Here is a 24,521-nt window from a genome sequence, read left to right as displayed (position 1 = left end):
AAATCCAAGAAAATTTCCAATTGCCCATGAGCCAATGAACTTGATGTAAATGTAACCGAAAGACGCGCGCAACTTATAATTAGGGATTTTTTTGCTATTCATCATTTTGTGTATCCTAGCTAGGTCTTGAAAAAACCTCTGATACTTTTGCCTCCTCTCAAGTAGCATCATTTTCTCATCAATGTATGTTTATGTGTCCGTATGTCTTTTTACTTTTCTTCATCTTGTCTTGTCTTGTCATTAATTTCGTTTTGTAATAATTGGTTTTATAATAATTCAATCAAATTATAGATTAATCTGTGTTTTTTAATGATTAAACATGGCTTCAAGCATGGATTCCGTCTCTTGTTTAGAATTGGCGCTCGAAGGTGAACGCCTATGCAAAGTTGGTGATTTTAATGGTGGTGTTGCATTCTTTGAAGCAGCTGTAAAATGTGGTACTAATGACATGAAAACATTATCAGCCATTTATTCACAATTGGGTAATGCCTATTTTTATCTGGGCAATTATTCCAAAGCTATGGAATATCATAAATTGGATCTATCCGTTGCCAAGTAATAATGACAGAATCTTAATTCGAATATTCATCTGATAAAAAAAAAATTTTATCCATCAAAATATAGATCAATAAATGATCGGATTGGCGAAGCAAAAGCGAGTGGCAATTTGGGTAACACATTAAAAATGATGAATCAATATGATTCAGCCGTGTCTTATTGTAAAAAACATCTTGATATTGCCCGCGAATTAAACGATAAGGTAATATTTAAATGTGATGTAAATCGTAATTTTTTTTAATGATTCAACTAGGTTGGTGAAGGACGAGCTCTTTACAACCTGGGAAATATTTATCATACGAAAGCCAAAAATCTTGGTCATCTTGGAAGTCATGATCCAGGCAATTTTCCAGAGGATGTCGAACGATGTTTAGAAATGGCTATTAAATATTACAAGTATATTTTTTTGTTTATTGTTTAATTTGACACACATTTATTTGATTTGTAAATAATAGAGAAAATTTAGAGCTAATGATCAATTTGGGTGATCATTCAGCACAAGGTCGAACATACGGAAATCTCGGAAATACGTATTATTTATTGGGAAATTTTTCTCAAGCTGTCGAATATCATCAAAAGGTTTGTATGAAAAAAATTGTTAAAGTATTATGATTATATCAAAAATTTTTTATTTAAGCGTCTGGAAATTGCGGTACAATTCAAGGATAGAGCAGCGGAGAGAAGAGCCCATTGTAATTTAGGAAATGCTCATATATTTCTCGGTGAATTCGAAAAAGCGATTGAAAATTACAAGTTCGTATATTATTTCATACGATATCTTTTGACTCTAATCATTCTTTTAATTGTAGACAAACATTATTATTGGCTGAAGAATTGAAAGATCAATTGATTGAAGCTCAAGCATGTTATAGTTTAGGCAACACATATGTTTTGCTGAAAAATTTCGATATGGCTATTGAATATTATCTACGACATTTAGCAATAGCCAAGAAAATAAATGACCGGATAGGCGAGGGTCGAGCCTATTGGAGTTTGAGCAACGCTATACAAGCGATCGGTGATCATCAAAAAGCAATGGAATATGTTCAAAAACATTTAGAAATTTCGAAAGAAATTGGAGATTTGACTGGACAAGAAAATGCTGAAATCAGTATCAGCAAACTTCGTCAAAAACTTAATCTTGAATCGGCTACAAACGAAAGGGTGAAGAATATAATGCGACCTAAACGTATTAGTATGAATAAACTTGAATTACTCAACCTCACACCAGATCAACGTAAAAATGTTGATGAAGTATCAACCGCTTCAAATATGAAAGATAGAACTAGGGCAGCCAGTTTCGAATGTGTTTCAAAAGGAAACGATGAATTCTTTGAATTGCTTTCAAAGTTTCAAAGTAAACGTATGGATGATCAAAGATGTTCAATTGAAATTCTGTCCAACAAAGAGAACATTCCAAACAAAACTGTTAGTTTCATTGATGAAACTAATAGTAATAATAATAATAATAATATAAATAATAACAAAAAGAAAACCAACATCCGTGGTGATGAAGCAATTTTTGATTTGATTGCTGGCATGCAAGAACGTCGCATGGATGATCAAAGAGCTACATTGCCCACACGTACGACCACGCACAATTCTAATGGTCTTCAATCCAATTTCACTAATAAGGTTAATAATACTCAACAAAATAATTTGACTAAAAAACGCACACAGCGTCAATATTCATTGAATACCATTGGTGCTCGAAATGCATTAGATGATGACTTTTTCGATATGCTCATACGTTGCCAAGCAAGTCGTTTAGAAGATCAACGTAGCGAGATGCCCTCATCATCATCGGGGTTGTTATTGAAGAGACCATCTGAAAAACGTACCATAGACAGGCCAATCAGTGTTTCTTCAACGCAAAGTAATACACCAGTAAGTATTATTAGCATATTTGATAAATAAATCTATCGATAATCATTATAACTTTTTTTTGAATTAAGACATTTGCCCCAACAGTACCAGATGAAGATTTTTTCAATCTAATCATGCGTTTTCAATCTAATCGAATCGAAGATCAACGTAGTGCTTTACCACCAAGTACTGTTGATTAATTATGAATAAGATGCAGACCCATTTTCATTCGCAGATAAAAGTTTTGCAGCCATAAAAATTTTATTACATTGTTTGATGATGATAACTGCCACCGATTGTTTTTCATGACTTAGTTTGCGATTTCTGTAATATATTTGATGATGATTATTATACGATTAATTCGATGTAAACCCTATTAATTCGACCTCTTTCATTTTGAAAAAAATAAAAACATTTTTCAACCACTCGAAACAATTAAAACTTGTACTTAAATTTTAAGGAATTTATTTATCTCGATTAAATGATAGAAAGTGTATTCGAAAAAATCCATTAAAAATAATCAAGTCAAGCATTTTATAATCATTCTTTGTTTGAGAACTGAAAAATTCCTGCTTTCAGCAAGAAAAAATACAGGTTTACAGGCGCTTATGTGTCAGTGTAATTATGAAGATTGGCATAATGCTTCAAAACAAAGGAAATTTTAACCAAGTATAATTCCATTTGATTTGCTCACAGAAATCAAGTACTTATACGAATTTGAGTTCAGAAACTTAGATTCCAATATTTGGTGGTGGGACGAAAGTTTTTGGACCTTTTTTTGAACAGAGCAAATACCATTTCAATTATAAAATGATAATAAAAGTTAGTCCCAATTAAACTTACCAGCTTCACATCTGGCAACCTGTTGGTAAGATTCTAGTAATCGTCGTTTTCGTTCTTCACATTCACGTTGACGTTCTCGTAATGCTCTTTCATAAGCATCAAGCTTTTCTTCAGCTGCAGCAGGAAACTTGGGTGCAAGGGCTTCAATAACTGGTGAGGCAGGAACAGATGGTGCTAAAGAAAAAAAAAAATAGAATTTCAAATAAACATAATCCGAAAAAAATTGATATAACTTACTTTTTTTGACAATGGGAACGCCGCCCGACATTTGAAAAGTTCCGACATTAGATGTGTTTTTAGAAATCTCATATTGTGAAACTATCAAAAATAAGAAAAATTGTTCCTGAAATCAATCAACCAATTATTAAAAAAAAAATACCATCAATTTTATTGACAACATCAAAATCGACTTCCTTAACAGTGCCAGCCGGTTGGGTTTTTGCTGCAACATCGTAAGCTGCCAAAATTCGTTTTTTTCGTTCTTCAGCTTCTCTCTGTCGTCGTTTAATTGCATCCTCAACTAAATCTACCTTTGGTCCAATAGGTGATGGTAAAGAACCGGGCGAAGTGGGAGTTCGTGGGGTTGTTGGAGCTCGAGATGTTGGTGTCGTTGTTCGGGGTGTTGGTGAAGTAGCTGTAAATCAGCAAAAAAATTCAATATTTATTCAATAAAAATCATCAAATATGTATACGTTTGAGGATATTCGTGTCAAGCTTTTTGTCGCCACCAGCCGGAGCCGAACGAGCCATATTATCGTACATTGCCATTGTTCTTTGCTTGTGTTGTTCGGCTTCTTTCTTTTTTTGTTGTAGCATATCTTCTCTGGTGTTAGTGAGACGGGTCAATTTTTCATCTCGTTCCACTGTTATGAAAAAAAATATAATTCGATTAAATTCCGATTAGGTTCCGTTTTGTCGTTACCTTTTTTAACAGCTTTTTGAGATCGAAGTTCTTTGATGCGATCTCTGATGACCTTCCGATCTTCTGGATCATCAGTTTGATCAAGCTTTTGGATAATGAATCAATTAATAAATATCATGATATTGAAATAGGTTCATAAGCAATATACTAACCAAGCTTTGTAAAAGATTTTCATCGGTAATCTGATCAAGATCGATTTCTTGTTCAATGTCATCCATTTTGTAATGTATGAAATAAAATTTGTTTATTCACAAAGACAATTAAGATCAAAATTGTGGATGAATCTCGTTTTTGTAAATGATCGAAAAAAGAAAATATCCTAGCAAACAAACTACCAAACTCACCCCTAACGGTTCTTCTGTGATGTTGGCTAAATAGACAAAAAGAGAGAGAAAGCAAGAATTAAATTAAATGAGTTGTTGATCACCAACAAACAATTCCGACCAAGAATGAAAAAACCAAAGAAATTGGCAATGATATCACTATAGTGAATATGTTCATAAATATTCTTTAAGGGAGAAAATTCTATTCTTGTTTTTCATTTTGCCGTTCGCAGTTGGTTTGTAGATCAACCATTTTACTACGCCCACCTTGTTGGCTACAGATATAAGAAATGGCAAATCATGAATTCCTCTATCAAAAAAAACAACTTTCTACATTCGTTATGTCTATGAAAGGAATTTTTGATTATTTTTCATCAAAATATATTTATATCGTTGTGTTTAACTTCGGCTTAATCAGAATGGAAAACTCTATCCAACTTGGCATTTGGGTAGTTATCATAAAAAATTATTATTAGAATCACGGATAAAAGATAGAAATAATCGAAACTAAAATATATCCGTAAAAAATGAATTAAGAGATGGATGAATAATAACTAAAATAATCTTCCATCATCTTTCAGGAAAACATCATTGTAGTTGAATTAGACATATTTTTGACTACCATGATGTTTATCATGATGATTATGATTATCATTGATGAGATTAGCAATGTGATTTAATTCATACGATAAGAAGTTTATAATTATGATTATGATTTTTGTAATAGCATGATACGATTTGACGGTGATGCGGATGAAAAGAATCAAGAATTTTGAATCAATTACACACCTAACCTGTTGCCGCATTTATGCAAAAGTGAATATGAATTCATCAAAATGATATCTTGAAAATCTTCGGCATAGTATACAAGTACTGAACAAAAAATAAAAGTGCGCATCCAATATTTTTTTTTTGTTTAAAATTACGAAATTCTTCTTCAGTCCGAATATAATAACCAAATATAAATGGTTTATGACTCAGTTTAGTAAATAATTTACACAAATTCAATTTATTGTTGGCATTAGTTATAATTTCAAAAATGTTCCCATGTTTTCTCTGTTGAAGCTGTTGACAGAACGAATAAAATGGATAACATGACCGTTATTGGAGAAAAAAAAAATTGAGAAATATTTGTTTTAGAATTATTTCATTTAATATTGCCTTCATTATTCACAATTCGTTTGCATATCTTTCTCTCTCTCTCTTTCTCTTTCATTTGTGTTTATATTTAAAGGCAAATGTAGAAATTTGGTTGTATATTGCTCGATAGTAACGCAATTTTCGCGCACATTTTTTCGGTAGGTGTGTGCAACATTCTTCGGCTTACCAAAATGATGATGGTGTTGAAGAAAATTTAGTTTTAATGTTATATTGTGCACAAATGGAAAAAAAATGTCTTTCAAAAGAATGAATTTTATAATATTATATTATACACACATGACCAGTAAAAAACTGGACACTTTCGAAAAAAGCATTACGGCCTATGGGAGAGAGGGTTTTTTCAAAGCTTCTAAAACCATGTTTTTTGTCGGAATCAAGCGAAAATATTTTACCAGTGCATAGTGAAAGAGTTGCTCTTTGAACAGTCTGAGTTTCAACTTCCGGCTACCATTTTCGAGAGTAGATGTGGGGTGTCAAAGTTTATGTAGGGGAAATTTTCGCCCCTCTCGACTGTACTGCCATCTTGCAGATTAATAAATCCCTGAGATTAGCAAAAATGTATAGACACCAATTTTCGAATGTCGTGCAATCATACTTAACATCAATTTTGACAATTTTGCATTTGTTTTAAATCTTGTTTTAAGACATAAATAAAATATATCACTACATTGGTTTATTTTGTGCCATTTTTTGTTGTAAAGTAAGAATTCAAAAATTCAAAATCGAGAAAATGACCAATATCCAACCTAACACGACCAGATCAGAATCGAGAAAATGGCAAATTTCAAAACTAACACGACCAGATCAGAATCGAGAAAACATCAAATCCAAACTAACACGATCAGTTCAGAATCGAGAAAATGGCAAGTCCAAACTAACACAATCAATTCAGAATTCAAAATTCAAAATTCAGAAAATAACAAGTCCAAACTAACACGACCAGTTCAAAATCAAGAAAATAACAAATCCAAACTGAATTTGAATTATTATCAACTTTTACAACATTTTTTCGAATCAGATAAAATTTTTTTTGATGATCATTTGTTAATGTTATTCGTTGTGTAGAAAATTACAACAACATATTCTGAAAATAAATATTTTCATCTTCAATGGCAGAACATCCGATACATGTCGAATTAATTAAATGTAACAAACATTATTTAACTCTGAATCTTGGAAAACACCATTCATCATTGAAAATAATTTTTAATAAATCTAAAAAACGGTATAGAAACCAACCAATTTTGGTAACTAATTCCAATAACTAACCATCTGAACTGGTCGTGTTAGGTTGAATTTGCCATTTTCTTGATTGTGAACTGCTCGTGTTAGTTTGGACTTGTTATATTCTCGATTTTGAATTTTGAATTATGAACTGGTTGTGTTAGGTTGGATTTGTTTTTTTTTTTTTTTTTTTTGATTTTGAATTTTGAATTCTAAACTGGTCGTGTTAGTTTGGACTTGTTATTTTCTGGATTTTGAATTTTGAATTCTGAACTGGTTGTGTTAGGTTGGATTTGTTATTTTCTCGATTCTGTATTTTGAATTCTGAACTGATTGTGTTAGTTTGGACTTGTTATTTTCTCGATTCTGAAATGGTCGTGTTATGTTGGACTTGTCATTTTCTCGATTTTGAACTGATCGTGTTAGTTTGGATTTGATGTTTTCTCGATTCTGATCTGGTCGTGTTAGTTTTGAAATTTGCCATTTTCTCGATTCTGATCTGGTCGTGTTAGGTTGGATATTGGTCATTTTCTCGATTTTGAATTTTTGAATTCTTACTTTACAACAAAAAATGGCACAAAATAAACCAATGTAGTGATATATTTTATTTATGTCTTAAAACAAGATTTAAAACAAATGCAAAATTGTCAAAATTGATGTTAAGTATGATTGCACGACATTCGAAAATTGGTGTCTATACATTTTTGCTAATCTCAGGGATTTATTAATCTGCAAGATGGCAGTACAGTCGAGAGGGGCGAAAATTTCCCCTACATAAACTTTGACACCCCACATCTACTCTCGAAAATGGTAGCCGGAAGTTGAAACTCAGACTGTTCAAAGAGCAACTCTTTCACTATGCACTGGTAAAATATTTTCGCTTGATTCCGACAAAAAACATGGTTTTAGAAGCTTTGAAAAAACCCTCTCTCCCATAGGCCGTAATGCTTTTTTCGAAAGTGTCCAGTTTTTTACTGGTCATGTGTGTATATACAAGACAAGTGCATTACGTTCGTCATCGGTTGATTAGACTTATTTTTGAAATACAGTTCCATTAAAAAAAATCATCATTGCGTGTGTATCTGTTTTGAGTGAAAAAAACCACGATTGCAAAATCAGAAGAGAAATTTGATAGAAAACTATCAAATTGATCATGTAGATGACAAAGGTGATGTAGAAGATGTGGGTGATACTGAAGACGATGACGACGACGACGATGATGATGATGATGATGATAACGTTGATGATGATGATGAGATCAAAAGACAAAGATCGGTCGAAGTGATTTCATCACTTGTCATTGTTTCTAAATTCCTATCGTCCTTTTTTATTTTAAATGTAAATTTTTTTTTCGTTGATGGTAAAGTATTCATTTTGTTTGCAATGATCTGATGACAGATACAATCACATGGAGAGACCAGTAACGGCTGATCTTCACTGAATTCAATCTTTGAACCAATCGGATTATCTGATGATTGATTAGTCTGCTCATTCTTGTTCTCATCTTTGGACAAATGGTACAATTCATTTTCATCATCATCTTCGCTGGTCATCTTGTTTTGTATATTTAAAAATGATAATTATTTTTTAAAATAAAATAATAGAAAAAAATGAATACCTCGGAACAAACATTCGTTTCGCTACAAGTTGTGGTCACTGATATGAGATTCGTATTGGTGGTCAAAGTAATGGACGGGCTAGTTGCCGTTGTAGTTGTCGCACAGCTACAATTACATTCATAACTTGATCGATTTTTGTTATCGACAAATTTGTACTTTTGTTTGACATTTGTCACAAAACTTTTGGATTGAAAATGGTCATTAAATATGTCACCATCATTATCCAAGTCTACATTTTTCAAAGGAGTTATAGGCGTCAAATTTCCTGGTGATGCTTTAGGATCGTCATCATCATTATTATAAATGGCATCAATATCAGGGTTGAAGAATAATTGAGGATTTAGGCTAGGAAAACAACTCTTAGCACGTTTACGCAAGATTTTTGGACTTTTCAAGCCATTTTCGCAAAACTGTAGCCATATAAATGGATTACTTTTACGGCTATACTTGGAAGCTTTTGTGATGTCTACTAGAGAAGAGAAATATTTAAGTTTAAATGCTGTTATATTTAATATATTTATACCTGGTAGAATTATTTTCAATTTATTATTATCTTCTTTTATTTTATTGTTTTCGATGGCATATTTATCGAGATAAGCTTCGAACTTTTCGATATTTGTTACTGGTACATTACTATGTGGTCTTTCAATAGGCAGTGTTGTCAATTTTTTGCTTTCTAAATCTGAACCGATCTTTGAATCCTGATCTTTTCTTATTAATGGACGGCTATTGTTATTATTGCTGGCATTAAATTCTATTTTAGTCTCTTCGTTTGAGTAGTACAACTTCCTATTCAAATCGAGTTCATCATTTTTTAGAAGCATCTCAAGTTCATAACTATCATAACTAGAATCTAGTTTTCGATTGTTATTTTTTTGTTCATCATCATTATTGTCCTCGTGATCAGCAATTATATCGTCGGTTGATTCATTATTAGCGATATATTCATTACAACAAGAAACGACGCTTTCACATTCGGAGCATTCAGTTGTGTACTCGATATTCATCTGGTCATCGGTAATCTTTTTATCGTAAAGTGGTTCATCAGTCTGACACGAGCATAATGAATCACATTCATTATCTTTTTCGCAATCCAGTTGTGTAATTTGATTATAAGTAGTTATCATTGGAAGCTCTGTTTCTGATTCTTGAATTCAAAAAAAAATGCAATAAATGTTCTAATTTATAATCGTGTCATGTTTACCTGTGAAGATTTTTTCAGCGCCAATCGAAGATAAATGTCCTGTTGGACTTTGAATATAAACGACAGTATCATTGGAAGTTGTTGATGAGATACAGATATCATCAATGCTAGTGGTTGTCAATTGCAATCCGCAATCCACTATTATTGGTGATGATGGTGTTTTATTTGATGAACTGATCACAGCCAATGGTGTTTCAGAATGCTGTTTATTATCATCTTCATTATTCAATAAATAAAAAATTTAAAGTCGATATCTATATTGATCACTGAACAAACCTTTGAAAGAAAACTTGAAAGAGAACAGACTGAATTTTCTTTCTTTGGGCTTGATGAGTGTTGGCGATTTCCTTCCAAAGAAAATGTCTGTCCATGATCCTTTTCTTTGAGTTACTAATTAACATAGAATTTTTGATTATCATAAAAAAATAGGTAACAGATAATCGATTTGACAGACCTTTTGGCTGCGAATTAAGTAATCTATCTTCATTATTGCTAATTATTGATGGTGATGAGCACTGTGGTAGAGGAGAATCATTCCAAGAATGAATTTTATTATCATCATGATCTGTTATCAAAACAGTTATTTGAGAAGATTGAAAAGTTTGATTTGTTGAACATTGTTGAGGTTGTTTCTCGTCATCCGAACTGGAACTATTCTGCTCATCGGTAGGCAAATCTTCGAAAGATGCCAAAGGCGCTAAACGAGATGACAACAATCGTTTACATTTTTCCAGCTGTTCTATTTTATTATCACAATTATTATTATTTAAAACAGTGGTCATAATTTATTGCAATCAATTATTGTTTGCCTCAAATTGAATAGCAATTCGATAGTTATTATTGATTATAGAATCCCATTCCATTGATGAATACAAGACAAAATTAATGAAAACTATGTATATAAAAATTATCATTAGTCTATATAAATATGATCCATAAATGAATACAGAACGCATGAATATTGGCCAGAATCTGTAAAATATCAAATTTTTATCGACAAACGCCCTCTACTGTCCAGAATCAGATTGAATTTATTTCGTATTGTATTGCAATAGAACGTACATTTCGAATATACATTTTTGTAGATACTATAGTGACATTTTTTGGACTTGTAAAACAGGTCAGTCAATAAAGAAAAGAAAACTTAAAATTCATTCTTTTAATCCACATACACATACACGACAAACGATTTCTAGGCAAATATTAAAGCACATTTAAGTAAACTACTTGTAGGAACTTTTGACGATGATCTTGATATGTGCATATCAACTATAAACAGAAAGAAGATAACATTGGAAGAAATGGGAAATATAAACAGAACGACGACAAGGATGATGAAAAGCTGATAATGAATGGAGAAAAAAAACGGATAGCTAGTAGCATTTTGATGTTCGATTTTTCCTAAAATTAGCAGAAATTGAATTTCCCTGAAGCATCGTCACACATTCAAGTTTGTGTAACTAATCCAGTAATGTACGCGCGGTAAAAGTTTCAACAATTTTAACATGTGATCCACAATGAATTCATGATGATTATGAATAAAATTTTAGATTCCATGTCCATTCTGGTTTTAATAATATTGACATTTTTTATATTATCAAATAATCCGAAAACTGTTACACATCAACATTATCCGAATGATGATAGTAAAAATGAAGTGGTCGTTCCATCCAATAATAATAATGGTGGTGATCAGGTAGGTTGGGACAGCCATAATGAATAAATTGGTTTTTTAATAACGATAAATTTTTTCTTTTAATTGAAAGGTAAAAAGAGAATGGAAAATTAGCCAAGATGGAACAGTCGTTCATCATGGAGATCATATGATTCTTGGTAGAAACTACACTATTAATATTAATAATTCAAAAAAATGCAGTGATTTGCATAATGATACAATTAGTTTCTTGATTGTCATTTTATCAAGTGTGGGAAATTTTGATCGAAGACAAACAATAAGAGAAACCTGGGCATTAGATTTGTTGCAACAATTAGGCAATTACAGAGTTATATTTATGGTTGGTTTGACCAATTCAAACGAAATACAAGTAAGTATTAATAAATCATCAATGATCAGAAACCTGAGCTAAATCTATGACTTTTAGGAACGATTAAGATTCGAAAGTCTTATTCATGAAGATATTGTACAGATAAATATACAGGATAACTTTTATAATTTGACACATAAATCAATTCATATGCTTTTTTGGTATATCAATTATTGTTCGAATGCACAATTTTTATTCAAAACCGATGATGATATTTATCTACATATTCCCAACATCATAAAATGGTTGAAGAATGTTTCCACAAAAAATTGTAATAATACGATTTTTTGTCGTCGAAATATTTCGAGAAAAATCTTACGAAATGCTAATATCAAAGATTTATTCTTATACTCATCATTTGGCAAAACCAATGACAAACAACTAATTGAACGGTCAAGGAAAAAATTTCAAAAATATGTTGTCGAATATAAACAGCTTCCAGGTAAATTTGATTATTCAATGAAAAATTTATTGAAAAAAGTATACAATTTTAAAATTAGGTAATTTATATCCAGAATATTGTTCCGGTTTTGGATATGCAATAAGTGAGATGGTTGCGAAGAAATTATTTCAAGCAAGTAAAACTATACCATATATTGGCATAGAAGATGTATTTATCACCGGTTTTTGTCGTTACAAAATGAATATAACCATTACTGATACTATACTATTACGTCTGAATCCAGTAATTCTTCCAATTGAAAGTCGTTGTGTATTTGATACAGACAGAATCACGAGTAATGAATTATCCAATCATGACATGAAAATAATGTGGACACATGTTAATACAAAAGGATATTATTGTAAATTCTCAAATATTACAAACATGAGTAATCCTGTATAATTTTAAATTTTAATTGAAGAGAATAATTTTTGAAAACTATAAAACAAATTTTTCATTATTCTTCATTGCTAAATTGGAAGATGCCATATTCGTCAACATTACTAATCAAATCACAGATAATAGGAGATTCAACCTGTTTTTTAAAAAATACAACATTTGTAATTATGAAATTCGATTTAGTGCAAAAAATATTCTCACCCCAAGAATATATTCACATGTTCGTGGTTCCATCAAATAAATGGCAACGGAATCTGGATTTGATGGATCATAACGGCATCTAGGATATAAAAAAAAATTTGCACCTTATCATAATAAAAATTAAATTAAATTTTACTTGAGTTTGACTTCCACAGTCCTAGGCCGCTGTGTCAATTCACAAAAATCACCCGAAGAATAGTAATGCCAAACTTGCTTTGGTGTCTTGCCTGGCTTTGGTTTTCTCGATAAGTCCTTCTGAATCCATTCAATGTGGCTGTCAAGATTCCATTTGCCCAAATTAATTATCATTCGTTTTTCTCCTTTTTCTTCATGAAATTGATTAACTGATTTTCCATAACAAAATTCATATTTCCACCAACCAGATCCCTGAGAATAATTATAATGGTCATAAAAAATTTTGATCATATAATATACATGCATAATACTTACTCCGGTTAAACAATATTCTCCTCGTAGAAATTTGGCAATTATATGCGAATGTGAATTCAATAATGAGCCGTCATAATCATCTGTTTCGGCGATAAAGTTAATACGCACTTCTTTGCCATTATCGAATGTATTAATCAATATTGTTTTGCTTTCCAAAAACGAATCACCAATGTTTTGTTTAACTTTAGACTTCTGAGTTTTCATTTCTAATTCAATATCGCCAAGCTCAAATCCTTTTGGAACTTTGTTCGTATTTTTGTCCATAACATGACAATTGATATTGTTTTCTATGGATTTTTTCAGCTAAAAAATATAATTACGATATTAAGGAGAACCGACATAAATAAATAAACAATACCTTGAATTTGGGAGAAAGACATAGTAAAGAGGATAATACTATAACTTCATATTCACAGGTTGTTGTTTCTTTTATCGAATACAACTCATGTTTTCCAATCTCATTACAAACATACAGAACCCTGGTAAAACGTTTTTTATTTGATAAATCACACAATGTGCCACCGGTCATATTCACTTCAATGTAAGGAAGTTGCATATCTTCTATATTAATCATCGGTAATTTTAATGAGTCGTCCATTTGTTCGTATATTTTTTCATATTTGGCAAAATCATCCATATCAAATGTGCCTAGATAATATTCCTGAATTGAGCCCTAAATCAAAAAGCCGTTTTATTTATAGGAAAGATAGCCGATGATAGCATTTACTTTTATTCCAGGATCTTCGTGAAATTGACGTATATATTTTCCATGGCAAATTTCGTACTTCCAATAGTTTTCAGGGCGATAAGAACATATTTTCTTTGTAAATAAAGGTTTCAATAGTTTTCAGGGCGATAAGAACATATTTTCTTTGTAAATAAAGGTTTCAATAGTTGATACGGATTGAGATCATCATTCTTGGTTGCATTAACATTTCGCTTATTCTGTTCAATGATTAAACGTTATTAAAATTGAATTAAAAATTTTTCAAAAGCATTTTATCACCTCTGCATAGACATTCGGAATAATACATCGATATTTATGTTGGTTCTCATTGGTCAAGATGAGTTCTTCAGCCATCAACTATATGATAATAAAGGTCTTTTATTTTCGAAAATAAAGCCAGTGTGTTAATACTTACAGTTTCATTACTATTCTGTGAATCAGTAGAATCTAGCCAATTTATTTTGTATAAAGTAGCATCATCAAACGAGAACAAAGATTGTGGTTCATGCTGATTATTCGAGTTTGAATCAAAATCACTAGCAATAGGAATTTGTGATTCGGATGAATGAAATTCTTCATTGCAGCTGATAATACCATTGCAAAATATAAACCAAATTATGAATAGGAACATTTTATTATTGATATTGTTTAACACGAAAAATATAAATCGTTACGAAACGTGTTTCAATTTTATTGGATTAATACATTCTTGTATATAATTATATATACAAAAATATCTGGATCCTGACACACAAGGTGGCATTACTTATGGGTCAATCTATTGGAGTTAATAATGTGAAGATTTTCGCAAGAATCTTTTTTTTTGTGTACATTATTTTAGTTCGGAACTAAACAAAATAGCAACAGAATCAAAAATTGGGTGTTTTCACCTGTTAGATTATTTCATATATTCTTTGAAATCAACAATGTTACTTTGAAAATTAATATGTTGTTCAATATATTTAATATTGTGTTCATAAATGTTCTTTGTATTGTAACGGCATTTCCAGATCAAGCTAAATGGTCATTTACAGTTAACAATGAAGTAAGATGATTAGCCTTAAAATCTTTATATAAAATTCATATATCTCAAAATCCAATTATTTCAGGGAAATTGCCATTTTTTCAGTGCTCATAGTGCATTATTCGCTAACTCTACCATACACATGCAGAGTGAGTATAGAGAAAAAAATGATCAAAATTACGATTTCCCTTATTAATTTCGTTATTAAATTATTTTCAGTTTCTTGTGATATGCCAATTTCATCCAGAGATCAAAATAAAATCAACGTAGGTTTAGTTGTAAGGTCATCACCATGCTTTGAAGAATATTTCGGATCTGAATATTGGATGGTATGAATTTGATTATTTTAAAAATATATCCTATTCAACATGTGTTCATTTTAGATGGCTGATTATTTTAGCTGGTATTATCATTGTCCTGCAGCTTTGTTTGGTGATTTTGGATATAAAAATATTAGCTATCTGAAAACTGATGAGCTTCAATTCTCATGCAATCATTTGGTTAATCTGAAACCGTTAATACGCGGCGAGTTTGTAACAGAATCGATCGATTCATCCAATAGTCGACTGTGTCAAACAGATGATACATTATGTGATAGTTCCTCGACAATAAGACACATTTCTGAATCGTCCAACACTCACCAAATTGTATGATTATAAATTTTTCCATACAATTATTATAAAATTTGATCAATTCATAGAAAAATGGCCATTCAATATCTGTTCCACATGACGGAAATTATTTATTAATACTTTTTATCCGTTTTGAAAATTCTAACGAACATCGTTTTAATCTCACTGGTATGTATGCTTTAATATTTATTTGAAAGTTTTTTTTCATTGATAATCTAACTTGATTTAGTTGATATAAATTTTGAATCAAATTCTGGTCAATATCTGTCCGCGGTCGATTATCCATTGTTGAAATTTTATGGCTTTATGTCTTGCTTATATTTCGTATTTGCACTTACATGGTTTATCGTTTCCATGATTCGATGGCAAGAATTGCTAAAGATTCAATTTTTTATTGCAGCAATTATATTTTTAGGGATGGTTGAGAAAGCAATCTTCTTTGGCGTTTATCAATCATTGAATATCAATGGAATTTTGAATCGTAACACATTCTATCTAGCGGAATTATTCTCTTGTCTGAAACGGACATTGGCTCGTGTTCTTCTCATTATTGTTTCGAGTGGTTTCGAAATTATTCGGTAATATATCTGGATTAATATAATTTTATAAATATATTAATATTGCAACTTTATTTATTTGTCTCAAATTTTATCAGGCCACATCTTGGTTCAAATCGAAATAAAATCATTACAATCGGTATATTCTATTTTATTTTAGGAACTTTTGATTCAACCATAAGAATCTTCAAGGTATATTTAACGATTTTACAATAGTAAAATTATAGTCGTCTTATTGATATTTTTTAATCATAAAGCCTAAAAATGATCTTACAAACGGGAATCTATTTGCCGAAATGCCTTTGGCATTATTAGACAGTATTATCAGCTGGTGGATTTTTAGCAATCTTGTACAAACAACAAAAATTCTTCGTTTGAGACGCAACTGTGTTAAGCTTGAATTATTCAATCAGCTTACAAATGTTCTAGTCTTTTCTGTGCTGGCATCAATCTCATTTATGATTTGGCAAATTCATAATGTAATTTTCAATACAACAATAGACATTAAGTAATTCTGAACATCTTTTGATAATTTTTAAAAATTTATTTAGCACAAACTCACTTCATGTTTAACAACATGGAAATATTTATGGATTGATGAAGCTTATTGGCATATCCTTTTCTCAATAATTTTGGTAGCTATTATGGTGTTATGGAGGCCTACTAATAACAATCAACGGTATTATTTAAATAAATTCATCTTATTATCTCAATTCTAGTGATTGACTTTATTTCAAAAAGCTATGCATTTACTGCTCTTTTAATGGATGGAAGTCAAGATGAATTAATCGGTCAATCGAACAATATTGAAAATACAAATGGTATGATTAAATTAAAATGAATGAATTTTTCATCATTTCATCTGTTTTCATTCTCAAGGAGAAATGAAAATGAGATTTCAAAAATCTAGCAGTCAAAATGATAATGAATCAAGTAATAATGTTATAAGCCAAGAAACGGCTGATCATCTAAAATGGATTGAAAATAATATCAAAACCACAACATTGATTGATTCGTATGTTCTATACAAAACATTTTTATAAAAGTTAAATTATATATTATATTATTATTTTCTTTTTCTGTAGGACTATGCCATCTCTTATGGACTCTGATGAAGTACTTGTAATATATTTTATTGAAAATATCAACTAATCATTTATCTCGTTCATCAACATAGGAACTAATTGACACCAAGTTTGAAATGAGCAAGATTCAATGAAACAGGATTGATAGTATAAAATCGTTATGAATGATGTCATTTTTAATTTTTATTTTTATGGTTCATTATCATATAATCATCATAAATAAATATCGTTACTCATTGATTTTTTGTCTCATGATTTTGTGAGGTTATACTCGATGAGAAAATTGATACATATTGATACACATACAATATATAGGTGTTCGTCGTTTAGTTGTACCGAAATTTTACAAAAATGTTGATGAATCGTTTCCACACCTTGCGTCATGGATTTGACATAAAATTTGTCAAAAACTTGTTCCAAAAACAAAATCTATGTACAACGACTATTGTTCATGAAAAATTTGATTGGCAAGATCCGTTCAGGATCTATGATGAATTAACGAGTGAAGAACGTGAAATCAAAGATCAAATGCGATATTATTGTACCAAACAATTGATGCCAAGAATTTTGCAAGCAAATCGGAATGAACATTTTGATACTAACATTCTGAAAGAAATGGGTGCTTTAGGCGCTCTTGGACCAACATTAGAAGGTTATGGATGTGCAAATGTTTCATCAGTCGCTTATGGCTTGATAACCTATGAAATTGAACGAGTAGATAGTGGTTATCGTTCCTCAGTCAGCGTTCAATCCTCTCTCGTAATGTATCCGATTTACGCTTTTGGATCGAAAGAACAGAAAGATAAATATCTACCGAAATTAGCCAAAGGAGAATTAATCGGTTCGAAACTTTAGTTTTTGTGCAAACATTTTTTTTTATTTTTATTTTTTATTATTGTAGGCTGTTTTGGTCTGACCGAACCTAATCATGGCAGTGATCCAAGTGGAATGGAGACCAACGCCAAATATGATCCATCATCTAAGACATATATTTTGAATGGTACAAAGACTTGGATCACAAATGCCCCAGTTGCAGATATTTTCGTGGTTTGGGCTAAGTGCGATAATAAAATAAGAGGCTTTATTCTTGAAAAAGGCATGAAAGGATTATCCGCGCCTAAAATCGAAGGAAAATTCTCTCTTCGAGCATCTGCTACCGGAATGATAATTATGGAAGATGTTCGAATTTCTGAGGAAAACATTTTGCCTAAAGCTGAAGGATTAAAAGGACCATTCATGTGCCTAACCAATGCAAGATTTGGTATTTCTTGGGGCGCTATGGGTGCAGCTACCTCCTGTTTTGAAACGGCCAGAAATTACGTATTAGATCGTAATCAATTTGGTAAACCATTGGCCAGTAATCAAATCATTCAGTTGAAATTGGCAGACATGTTAACAGAGATTAATCTTTCCCTTCTATCCAGTCTACATTTGGGAAGACTTAAAGACAAAAATATGTTACAACCCGAAATGGTTTCGTTAGCAAAGCGCAATTCCGCTGGCAAAGCACTTGCCATTGCACGAGTTTGCCGGGATATGTTAGGCGGTAATGGAATCTCAGATGAATATCATGTCATAAGACATATGATGAATTTAGAAGCAGTCAATACATATGAAGGAACACATGATATTCATGCATTGATTCTTGGTCGATCAATCACAGGCATACAAGCTTTCAAATAATGTGAATTGAATAAATGTTTTGTTAATTGAAAAGTTTATGGAAAGTTTTTTCTCAATTAGTTGTGTACATGTGTTTTCAGAACTCATCGTCCTTTTCATGAAAATGACAAATCATATCGAAACGTTTGAAAATTTGACATCTGATAAATTTGATTCACTTGTTGAACAGGTATGGTGCTATCGAAAAAAAAATTTAATTGTTAACTATTTTGAAAAAACTAACGTCACAGGACCTTCCATTCATAATTCGTCAAGCTGCGTTTGGTTCTTGTTTACGAAATTGGAATAAAGATTATTTTGGACAGAAAATAGCGAGCAAACAAGTCTCGGTACATGTTTCAACAAGTCCTTTATTGGATTTTATAAACAAAAATTTTAGCTATTGTGTTTATGATTTCATCGAATTCTTGAAACTCTGTTCCGAAGAAAATGGCCTATATTATTATCTACGATCAATAGGCAATCATAGTTCCAAAGAAATCGCAAATTTGAGTGAACAATTTCCTGAAATCGCTAATGATGTTGAATATCCAGAATTTATAAATTTTTGTGCTGAAGAAAATTGTCCTAATGAGAATGAATGCCCAAATCGACATTTGTTTTCAAGCGTTCTTCGTATATCGTCACGAAATTTATCCATATGGACCCATTATGATGTGATGGAAAATATTCTACTTCAAATCATTGGTCGCAAAAAAGTTATTCTTTTTCCACCAACCGATGCACCCTTTCTTTATTTAAAAGGTGATAAATCCGAAATTATAGATCTAGAGGCCCATGATTTGGATAAAAAATATCCAATGTTCAATAACGCAACTAGATATGAATGCATATTGGAACCAGGCGATTCTTTGTTCATACCATCAATGTGGTTTCATAATACCAAAGCATTAGAATATTCGATTGGGGTGAATTTTTTTTGGAAAAACCCACAGCTCATTCAACATTATGATCGTAATGATTTTTATGGTAACAAGGATCTCAAACTTGCAGCACATGCCTATGTCAATCTAGATAAAGTTCTTCAGCATCTGAATAAATTACCTGATAAATATCGGAAATTTTATATTTCAATGTGTATTGCCAAATTGAATAAATCATTAAAATCCATTTCGTAAAATATATAGTATAGTTTGTTTATTTGAATTGAAAAATTTTTGTTTCAAAAATACATTGTTTGTGAAAACAGTCTGTCATGCATTCATGTCAAGTTGTCTCACAAAACTCAGCGTTGAGTTTGAATGAAATTTGTATTTCATAAATTCTTATTCTTAATAAAGAATCATCGTTTCTGTGAAAAATGAGTGACCCATATAAAATTCAAGCGTCGAAATTATTTTTCAATTTTTTCCAAGATAATCAAATTTTTCCACTCGAAAAAGTGTTGGATTCGGCAATCTATCTTCTTGAAAATGGTGCACCATATCGTGATTTAGTATTGGAATTCTTCACTACACTTTTTCGTGAATGTTGCCAACAATATTGTCTAATAAACTCATGCCTTAAACATAATGTAAAACCTAAAAAGGCCAGATTTATTGTTTTGATGCAATTTATCAAAGCTTTGAATCAAAGTCCAGCAACCACTTCGTCCAAATATCGTAATGATGAAATAAGCAAAACCGAACCGATGGAGATCATTGAAGATTGTCCATTGAGTCCTCCTAAAGAGCCTATCGATGATTTTGATAAAGAAGACTTATCTTTAGGAAATCATGTACAAAATGATTTACTGGTTGTAATGAATTTGATAGACAAACAATTGCCTAGAATTTCTACAGCGCTTATAAATCTTTTAAAACGCGATCAAAATCGTCATCATCAACATGTTCGAATTTCCGATTGGGCATTAACTTTGGCTACGAACATCAGTATCTATAAAAACAATTTAATTGAAAAATCCGATCCAATGAGTTTATCTTTGGTTAAAGCCTTAAGCTTTTGGAAACCATGTTCTTTCATGCAAGTCTTGATTCGAATAGTATTTAATTCGATTGATATGATTGAACCGGCAACTTTAATTAATCAAATTTTAAAATATTCGCCTAGTTCTGATTGGATTTTAGCCAATTTATTAACAGCAATATCAGATAATCGCCTCCTGACACAATATTTGGAACTGTTAATCAACCATTCGTCTTCGTTTGCAACAATCTATATACTTTCTTATGTTTCAGAACATAACCCTTACGCTATTGTCAATTGTTCAAAATCTAACATTCCTTTTTTATTGAATTTATGTACAAATTCCAAACCATTGCTTGATTTGTTGGCTCAAGATATTGTCAAAAAAGTTAATGTACAAACAATGAATGAATTTGCTGAACTGCATACATTCGACGAATTGAATTCCAGCATATTGTACTGCATTTTAAATGCACCCAATGCTTTTCAATTGCTGAAGATTTCTTTCAATTTGATAGTAAACTCAAATTCATCAGAGAAATTGATAGAAAAAGTTTTGAACATTTTGTCATTGATGGTCAAACAAATGAACGCAACGATTTCAGGAACAAATCATTTAATCCAATCAAATACAAGTTCTATGCATTTTTCTTATATGCCTCATCTCCTTCAACATAACACTACTTACGATGGACTTCAATCTAATGCTGAAAATTTGGCTTTACAGAGAAAAAATACCAACTATTTGCTAGCTATATTACGCAATCATATCCAAGAACTTGTCGATTATTTCTTCTTCACACGTAATCCACAATTGAAGAAAATTCAAATGAAATTAGTGAATTTGACTTGTATAAATTATGGACGGGAATTCATAGTTGAAGTGTTTCATTATTTAATGAATTTACCTCAACAACCGGCCATCAATATTTCAAATTATACGAATCCAAAACTTAGTAATCAATTTTTAACGTTACTCAATTCATTACGTATTGATTCTGGATATGAAGTTTACGATTGTATCAAAGAAACCTTGGATTTACAAAAGCCCAAAAAGTTGGATTTTTGGGCTAATCTAATGGTATTCATAGAATCAAAGCCAATCGAATTTGAAACTTCAATTTTGGTTCAATATTTAAATCAAAATATCAATGAAGATTATACAGATATCATTCGCGTTTACTACATTTTACGAATATTTCTCAGAGTATTCGATCATTATCAAGAACTATATTCGCGCCAACAATATCGGTTATGTGTAGCTTTGATTAACATTTATTTCGAATTGATTGACATAATGAATGATAATGATGACGAAAAACTGTTGATATTAATTATGGATTGTTTAGTCATTTGTCAAAAATTTCTTAAGAATTTCTCAGAATCTTTACCGCTGAATGAATGTATAATACTTAGATGTACACTCGATTTCATACGCCAAAAGTCACATTTATTTACCAATTATTATCCTGTGAATTCTATCAATGCTCCAACAAACAATGGTCATCAATGGCCAAGTTTATTGAACGAAAATATGAACAGCAATAATAATTTAAAAATGAAAAAGAATCCATTAATACCGTTTTATTCAGCGCAGAAGAAACAGCGTTACTTAAATAAAAATTCCTCTCTCAACAAAAGATTAGTACTCGATTTGCTTGAACATTGTGTGAATGATACGTCGTTGTTTGCCGAAAATTTTACCAATTCATTATCGAATCAATTATTATTACGTGATGTTCCGATACTTGAAGAAGATCCTAAAGATGGTCAAGTTCAACATCTCAGGGTAAGAAGTAAAAGTTCATTTGCTATTTTAAATGTATAATAACATTTATATTTCCGTTATAATAATAAGATGACTTTCGAAACTGATCTCCACATTTATCGATTGTTTGATCAAAATCCAATTTTATGGAATATTTTACAATTATTAAGTCGAAAGAAAAGTTTGAGCAATTGTTTGGTGATTGTTCGATGTATCATCAATGTGCTTAGGACTAATTTAGTATCGTCTACTTCTAACGAAAATCATTTATTGGATACACAGAGGTAAGTATCAGATGATAATGTTGCTCTTCGACTTATTGCTATTTTATCATTCATCAACAGATTCTTATGGACAATAGCCAACGATGAGATATTACCGCGTATACCGTTCGTTTACATCCCAGAAACGATTAATGAACAGATCAAACCGTTTGAAGTGGCCTATGTTTTGCATGACATTGCCAAATACATTCGTGATAATCAAGATTCACGATCAAATGAAACATGTCTAAGGCCTTATCTAATGCGATTTCGTTCAATTCTGGCTCATAAGAAGCCAAATGAAGCTTATTTGAAAATATTTAAAAATCTTTAATATCAACGTTTATTAATGAAAATGAATTTATTTTCGCCATTGAGAATCCTTGTCAGTTAATGGAACATACATGACACCCATGATTCGCTTTCGCTTGATTGTACCGTCAGCCAATTTGTCAATTTGTTCCAAGGATTGATCACCGCCTTTTGGTCCAACAGGAATGATCAATCTGCCTCCAAGTTTTAATTGATCCATCAGCTATGAAAAAATGTAAAAAAAATAAAAAATTTATTTATGACAATAAATTGCATAATAATATACATCTTGTGGGAGAATAGGTGCCGCAGCTCCAACGTGAATAGCGTTAAATGGTGCATGTTCGGGAGATCCTTTCCTTCCATCACCAACTGAAACAATAAATAAACTGTTTTAGCGTAAAACTATTTTATCAATTAATTATCTGTTACCTTTAATTATGACTCTTTTCGAAGATAATAAATCAGCATTTTCTTTTTTAATGTTTTCCAGCGATTTAGAAGCTAGTTCAGGAAAATGTTCAATGCCAATTGCTTTACCTTGAGGACCAACCTATATAAATAAGATGATTTTATGAACAAATCATTATCAATGTAAGAATCCAAGAGGACAAATTGGTCTAATATTTATAGTTCTACGGCTAACGTCAAAAATTTTTAATATTATAATGGAAAAAACTTCATGCTACAATCAGATATAAATATTCTATTCTTACCATAATTGCCATGCATGCAGTCAGATAACCAGAGCCAGAACCCACATCTAAAACAGTTTCTCCTTCGACAAGATGATCTTTAAGCAATTCTAGAGCATATGCATGCTATGAAAAAAAAGTTGCATAAATTGTCAAATAATAATTTTTGAACCATTACCATGTGAGGAGCACTGATGGTAGCACCAAAACCAATCGACCTAGGAGAATCAACGTATTTTTCGTTATCAATGAAATTTCCACGATCTACGGATAACAATGCATTCTCTACGCGTGAATCCTGTATGATGCCATTCTCTATTTTAATTGTATTTTTGGTTATTATTATTGTTATATTTGGAACAAATAATTGAAACATACTTTTCAGATTTTCCACCAATTCTCTGTTTGTTTTTCCATGTGATCGCCAAGCCATATTCGTATTGATCAACAAAGAAGATGAAAATAAAAGTAATGTATACCTTTTGGTTAACCTTTTGATAAACAGATTTCGGCAATCAATTAATAAATGCATTTCTCATTTTAACCTAAAGATCAACAATATAATTTTGGTACGAAGACGAGCGCGCCATCAAGTATCAATAATGAGCAATTG

At 31.2% G+C, this 24,521-nt stretch overlaps 10 protein-coding genes across 18 annotated transcripts; 6 read left to right on the top strand and 4 right to left on the bottom strand.

The window, feature by feature from the left end:
- The first annotated feature begins 18 nt into the window (after nt 1-18).
- Nucleotides 19-2,856, top strand: pins (G-protein-signaling modulator pins). Of its 3 annotated transcripts, XM_075736018.1 has the most exons (9): nt 39-183; nt 292-368; nt 426-555; nt 625-760; nt 812-954; nt 1,014-1,137; nt 1,196-1,311; nt 1,368-2,445; nt 2,514-2,856. In XM_075736018.1, the coding sequence occupies exons 2-9, from the start codon at nt 320-322 to the stop codon at nt 2,622-2,624; spliced, it is 1,887 nt and encodes a 628-aa protein (XP_075592133.1). In that variant the 5' UTR covers nt 39-183; nt 292-319; the 3' UTR covers nt 2,625-2,856. The 3 variants fall into 3 exon arrangements, with proteins under 3 accessions (XP_046909187.2, XP_046909195.2, XP_075592133.1); XM_047053231.2 differs by having other exon boundaries at nt 19-183; nt 292-555; XM_047053239.2 differs by having other exon boundaries at nt 24-199; nt 292-555.
- Nucleotides 2,857-2,872: 16 nt separating this feature from the next.
- LOC124490862 (uncharacterized) lies at nt 2,873-4,644 on the bottom strand. Its single transcript, XM_047053428.2, has 7 exons — nt 4,342-4,644; nt 4,190-4,274; nt 3,960-4,130; nt 3,647-3,901; nt 3,505-3,585; nt 3,268-3,441; nt 2,873-3,196 (listed from the first exon to the last, which is right to left on the bottom strand). The coding sequence occupies exons 1-7, from the start codon at nt 4,405-4,407 to the stop codon at nt 3,156-3,158; spliced, it is 873 nt and encodes a 290-aa protein (XP_046909384.1). The 5' UTR covers nt 4,408-4,644; the 3' UTR covers nt 2,873-3,155.
- On the bottom strand, nt 4,476-10,778 carry LOC124490658 (uncharacterized). 4 transcript variants are annotated; one of them, XR_012832530.1, is made up of 7 exons: nt 10,175-10,778; nt 9,997-10,110; nt 9,721-9,936; nt 8,516-9,663; nt 7,908-8,450; nt 5,840-5,908; nt 4,476-4,559 (listed from the first exon to the last, which is right to left on the bottom strand). XR_012832530.1 is itself a non-coding variant. In XM_047053198.2 (6 exons), the coding sequence occupies exons 1-6, from the start codon at nt 10,500-10,502 to the stop codon at nt 8,049-8,051; spliced, it is 2,154 nt and encodes a 717-aa protein (XP_046909154.2). In that variant the 5' UTR covers nt 10,503-10,778; the 3' UTR covers nt 7,488-8,048. The 4 variants fall into 4 exon arrangements, 3 of the variants coding, with proteins under 3 accessions (XP_046909154.2, XP_046909165.2, XP_075592129.1); XM_047053198.2 differs by lacking the exons at nt 4,476-4,559; nt 5,840-5,908 and having other exon boundaries at nt 7,488-8,450; nt 8,516-8,985; nt 9,040-9,663; XM_047053209.2 differs by lacking the exons at nt 4,476-4,559; nt 5,840-5,908 and having other exon boundaries at nt 7,488-8,450; nt 8,516-8,982; nt 9,040-9,663; nt 10,175-10,645.
- Nucleotides 10,779-10,830: 52 nt separating this feature from the next.
- On the top strand, nt 10,831-12,961 carry LOC124490907 (beta-1,3-galactosyltransferase 5). 2 transcript variants are annotated; one of them, XM_047053487.2, is made up of 5 exons: nt 10,831-11,193; nt 11,271-11,416; nt 11,487-11,765; nt 11,823-12,207; nt 12,266-12,961. In XM_047053487.2, the coding sequence occupies exons 2-5, from the start codon at nt 11,276-11,278 to the stop codon at nt 12,607-12,609; spliced, it is 1,149 nt and encodes a 382-aa protein (XP_046909443.2). In that variant the 5' UTR covers nt 10,831-11,193; nt 11,271-11,275; the 3' UTR covers nt 12,610-12,961. The 2 variants fall into 2 exon arrangements, with proteins under 2 accessions (XP_046909443.2, XP_075592136.1); XM_075736021.1 differs by having other exon boundaries at nt 10,831-11,416.
- Nucleotides 12,213-14,684, bottom strand: LOC124490726 (endoplasmic reticulum lectin 1). 2 transcript variants are annotated; one of them, XM_075736020.1, is made up of 9 exons: nt 14,400-14,684; nt 14,264-14,341; nt 14,150-14,202; nt 13,985-14,100; nt 13,616-13,930; nt 13,258-13,560; nt 12,944-13,194; nt 12,808-12,886; nt 12,213-12,742 (listed from the first exon to the last, which is right to left on the bottom strand). In XM_075736020.1, the coding sequence occupies exons 2-9, from the start codon at nt 14,311-14,313 to the stop codon at nt 12,665-12,667; spliced, it is 1,245 nt and encodes a 414-aa protein (XP_075592135.1). In that variant the 5' UTR covers nt 14,314-14,341; nt 14,400-14,684; the 3' UTR covers nt 12,213-12,664. The 2 variants fall into 2 exon arrangements, with proteins under 2 accessions (XP_075592135.1, XP_046909236.2); XM_047053280.2 differs by having other exon boundaries at nt 13,985-14,103; nt 14,154-14,202; nt 14,400-14,682.
- Nucleotides 14,685-14,779: 95 nt separating this feature from the next.
- Nucleotides 14,780-17,576, top strand: LOC124490708 (transmembrane protein 87A). 2 transcript variants are annotated; one of them, XM_047053268.2, is made up of 13 exons: nt 14,780-15,029; nt 15,094-15,157; nt 15,228-15,337; nt 15,392-15,655; nt 15,709-15,808; nt 15,870-16,218; nt 16,296-16,389; nt 16,455-16,676; nt 16,749-16,876; nt 16,939-17,018; nt 17,077-17,212; nt 17,283-17,313; nt 17,375-17,576. In XM_047053268.2, exons 1-13 carry the CDS (start codon nt 14,931-14,933, stop codon nt 17,414-17,416), a joined length of 1,719 nt encoding a protein of 572 aa, XP_046909224.2. In that variant the 5' UTR covers nt 14,780-14,930; the 3' UTR covers nt 17,417-17,576. The 2 variants fall into 2 exon arrangements, with proteins under 2 accessions (XP_046909224.2, XP_075592134.1); XM_075736019.1 differs by having other exon boundaries at nt 17,080-17,212; nt 17,375-17,522.
- LOC124490785 (glutaryl-CoA dehydrogenase, mitochondrial) lies at nt 17,488-18,998 on the top strand. The gene is made up of 2 exons (XM_047053341.2): nt 17,488-18,123; nt 18,184-18,998. Exons 1-2 carry the CDS (start codon nt 17,634-17,636, stop codon nt 18,963-18,965), a joined length of 1,272 nt encoding a protein of 423 aa, XP_046909297.2. The 5' UTR covers nt 17,488-17,633; the 3' UTR covers nt 18,966-18,998.
- A 4-nt stretch (nt 18,999-19,002) lies between these two features.
- LOC124490830 (tRNA wybutosine-synthesizing protein 5) lies at nt 19,003-20,087 on the top strand. Its single transcript, XM_047053397.2, has 2 exons — nt 19,003-19,134; nt 19,196-20,087. Exons 1-2 carry the CDS (start codon nt 19,003-19,005, stop codon nt 20,081-20,083), a joined length of 1,020 nt encoding a protein of 339 aa, XP_046909353.2. The 3' UTR covers nt 20,084-20,087.
- A 72-nt stretch (nt 20,088-20,159) lies between these two features.
- On the top strand, nt 20,160-23,483 carry LOC124490638 (uncharacterized). Its single transcript, XM_047053176.2, has 3 exons — nt 20,160-22,659; nt 22,729-22,922; nt 22,983-23,483. Exons 1-3 carry the CDS (start codon nt 20,266-20,268, stop codon nt 23,233-23,235), a joined length of 2,841 nt encoding a protein of 946 aa, XP_046909132.2. The 5' UTR covers nt 20,160-20,265; the 3' UTR covers nt 23,236-23,483.
- Pcmt (Protein-L-isoaspartate (D-aspartate) O-methyltransferase) lies at nt 23,211-24,484 on the bottom strand. The gene is made up of 6 exons (XM_047053462.2): nt 24,287-24,484; nt 24,087-24,223; nt 23,930-24,034; nt 23,646-23,766; nt 23,500-23,585; nt 23,211-23,436 (listed from the first exon to the last, which is right to left on the bottom strand). The coding sequence occupies exons 1-6, from the start codon at nt 24,438-24,440 to the stop codon at nt 23,263-23,265; spliced, it is 777 nt and encodes a 258-aa protein (XP_046909418.1). The 5' UTR covers nt 24,441-24,484; the 3' UTR covers nt 23,211-23,262.
- Nucleotides 24,485-24,521: the final 37 nt, after the last annotated feature.

The sequence above is a fragment of the Dermatophagoides farinae genome, chromosome 2 (genome assembly GCF_024713945.1).
Source record: "Dermatophagoides farinae isolate YC_2012a chromosome 2, ASM2471394v1, whole genome shotgun sequence".
Taxonomy (NCBI): Eukaryota; Metazoa; Arthropoda; class Arachnida; order Sarcoptiformes; family Pyroglyphidae; genus Dermatophagoides; species Dermatophagoides farinae.
This window is presented reverse-complemented; position numbering and strand designations above follow the sequence as displayed.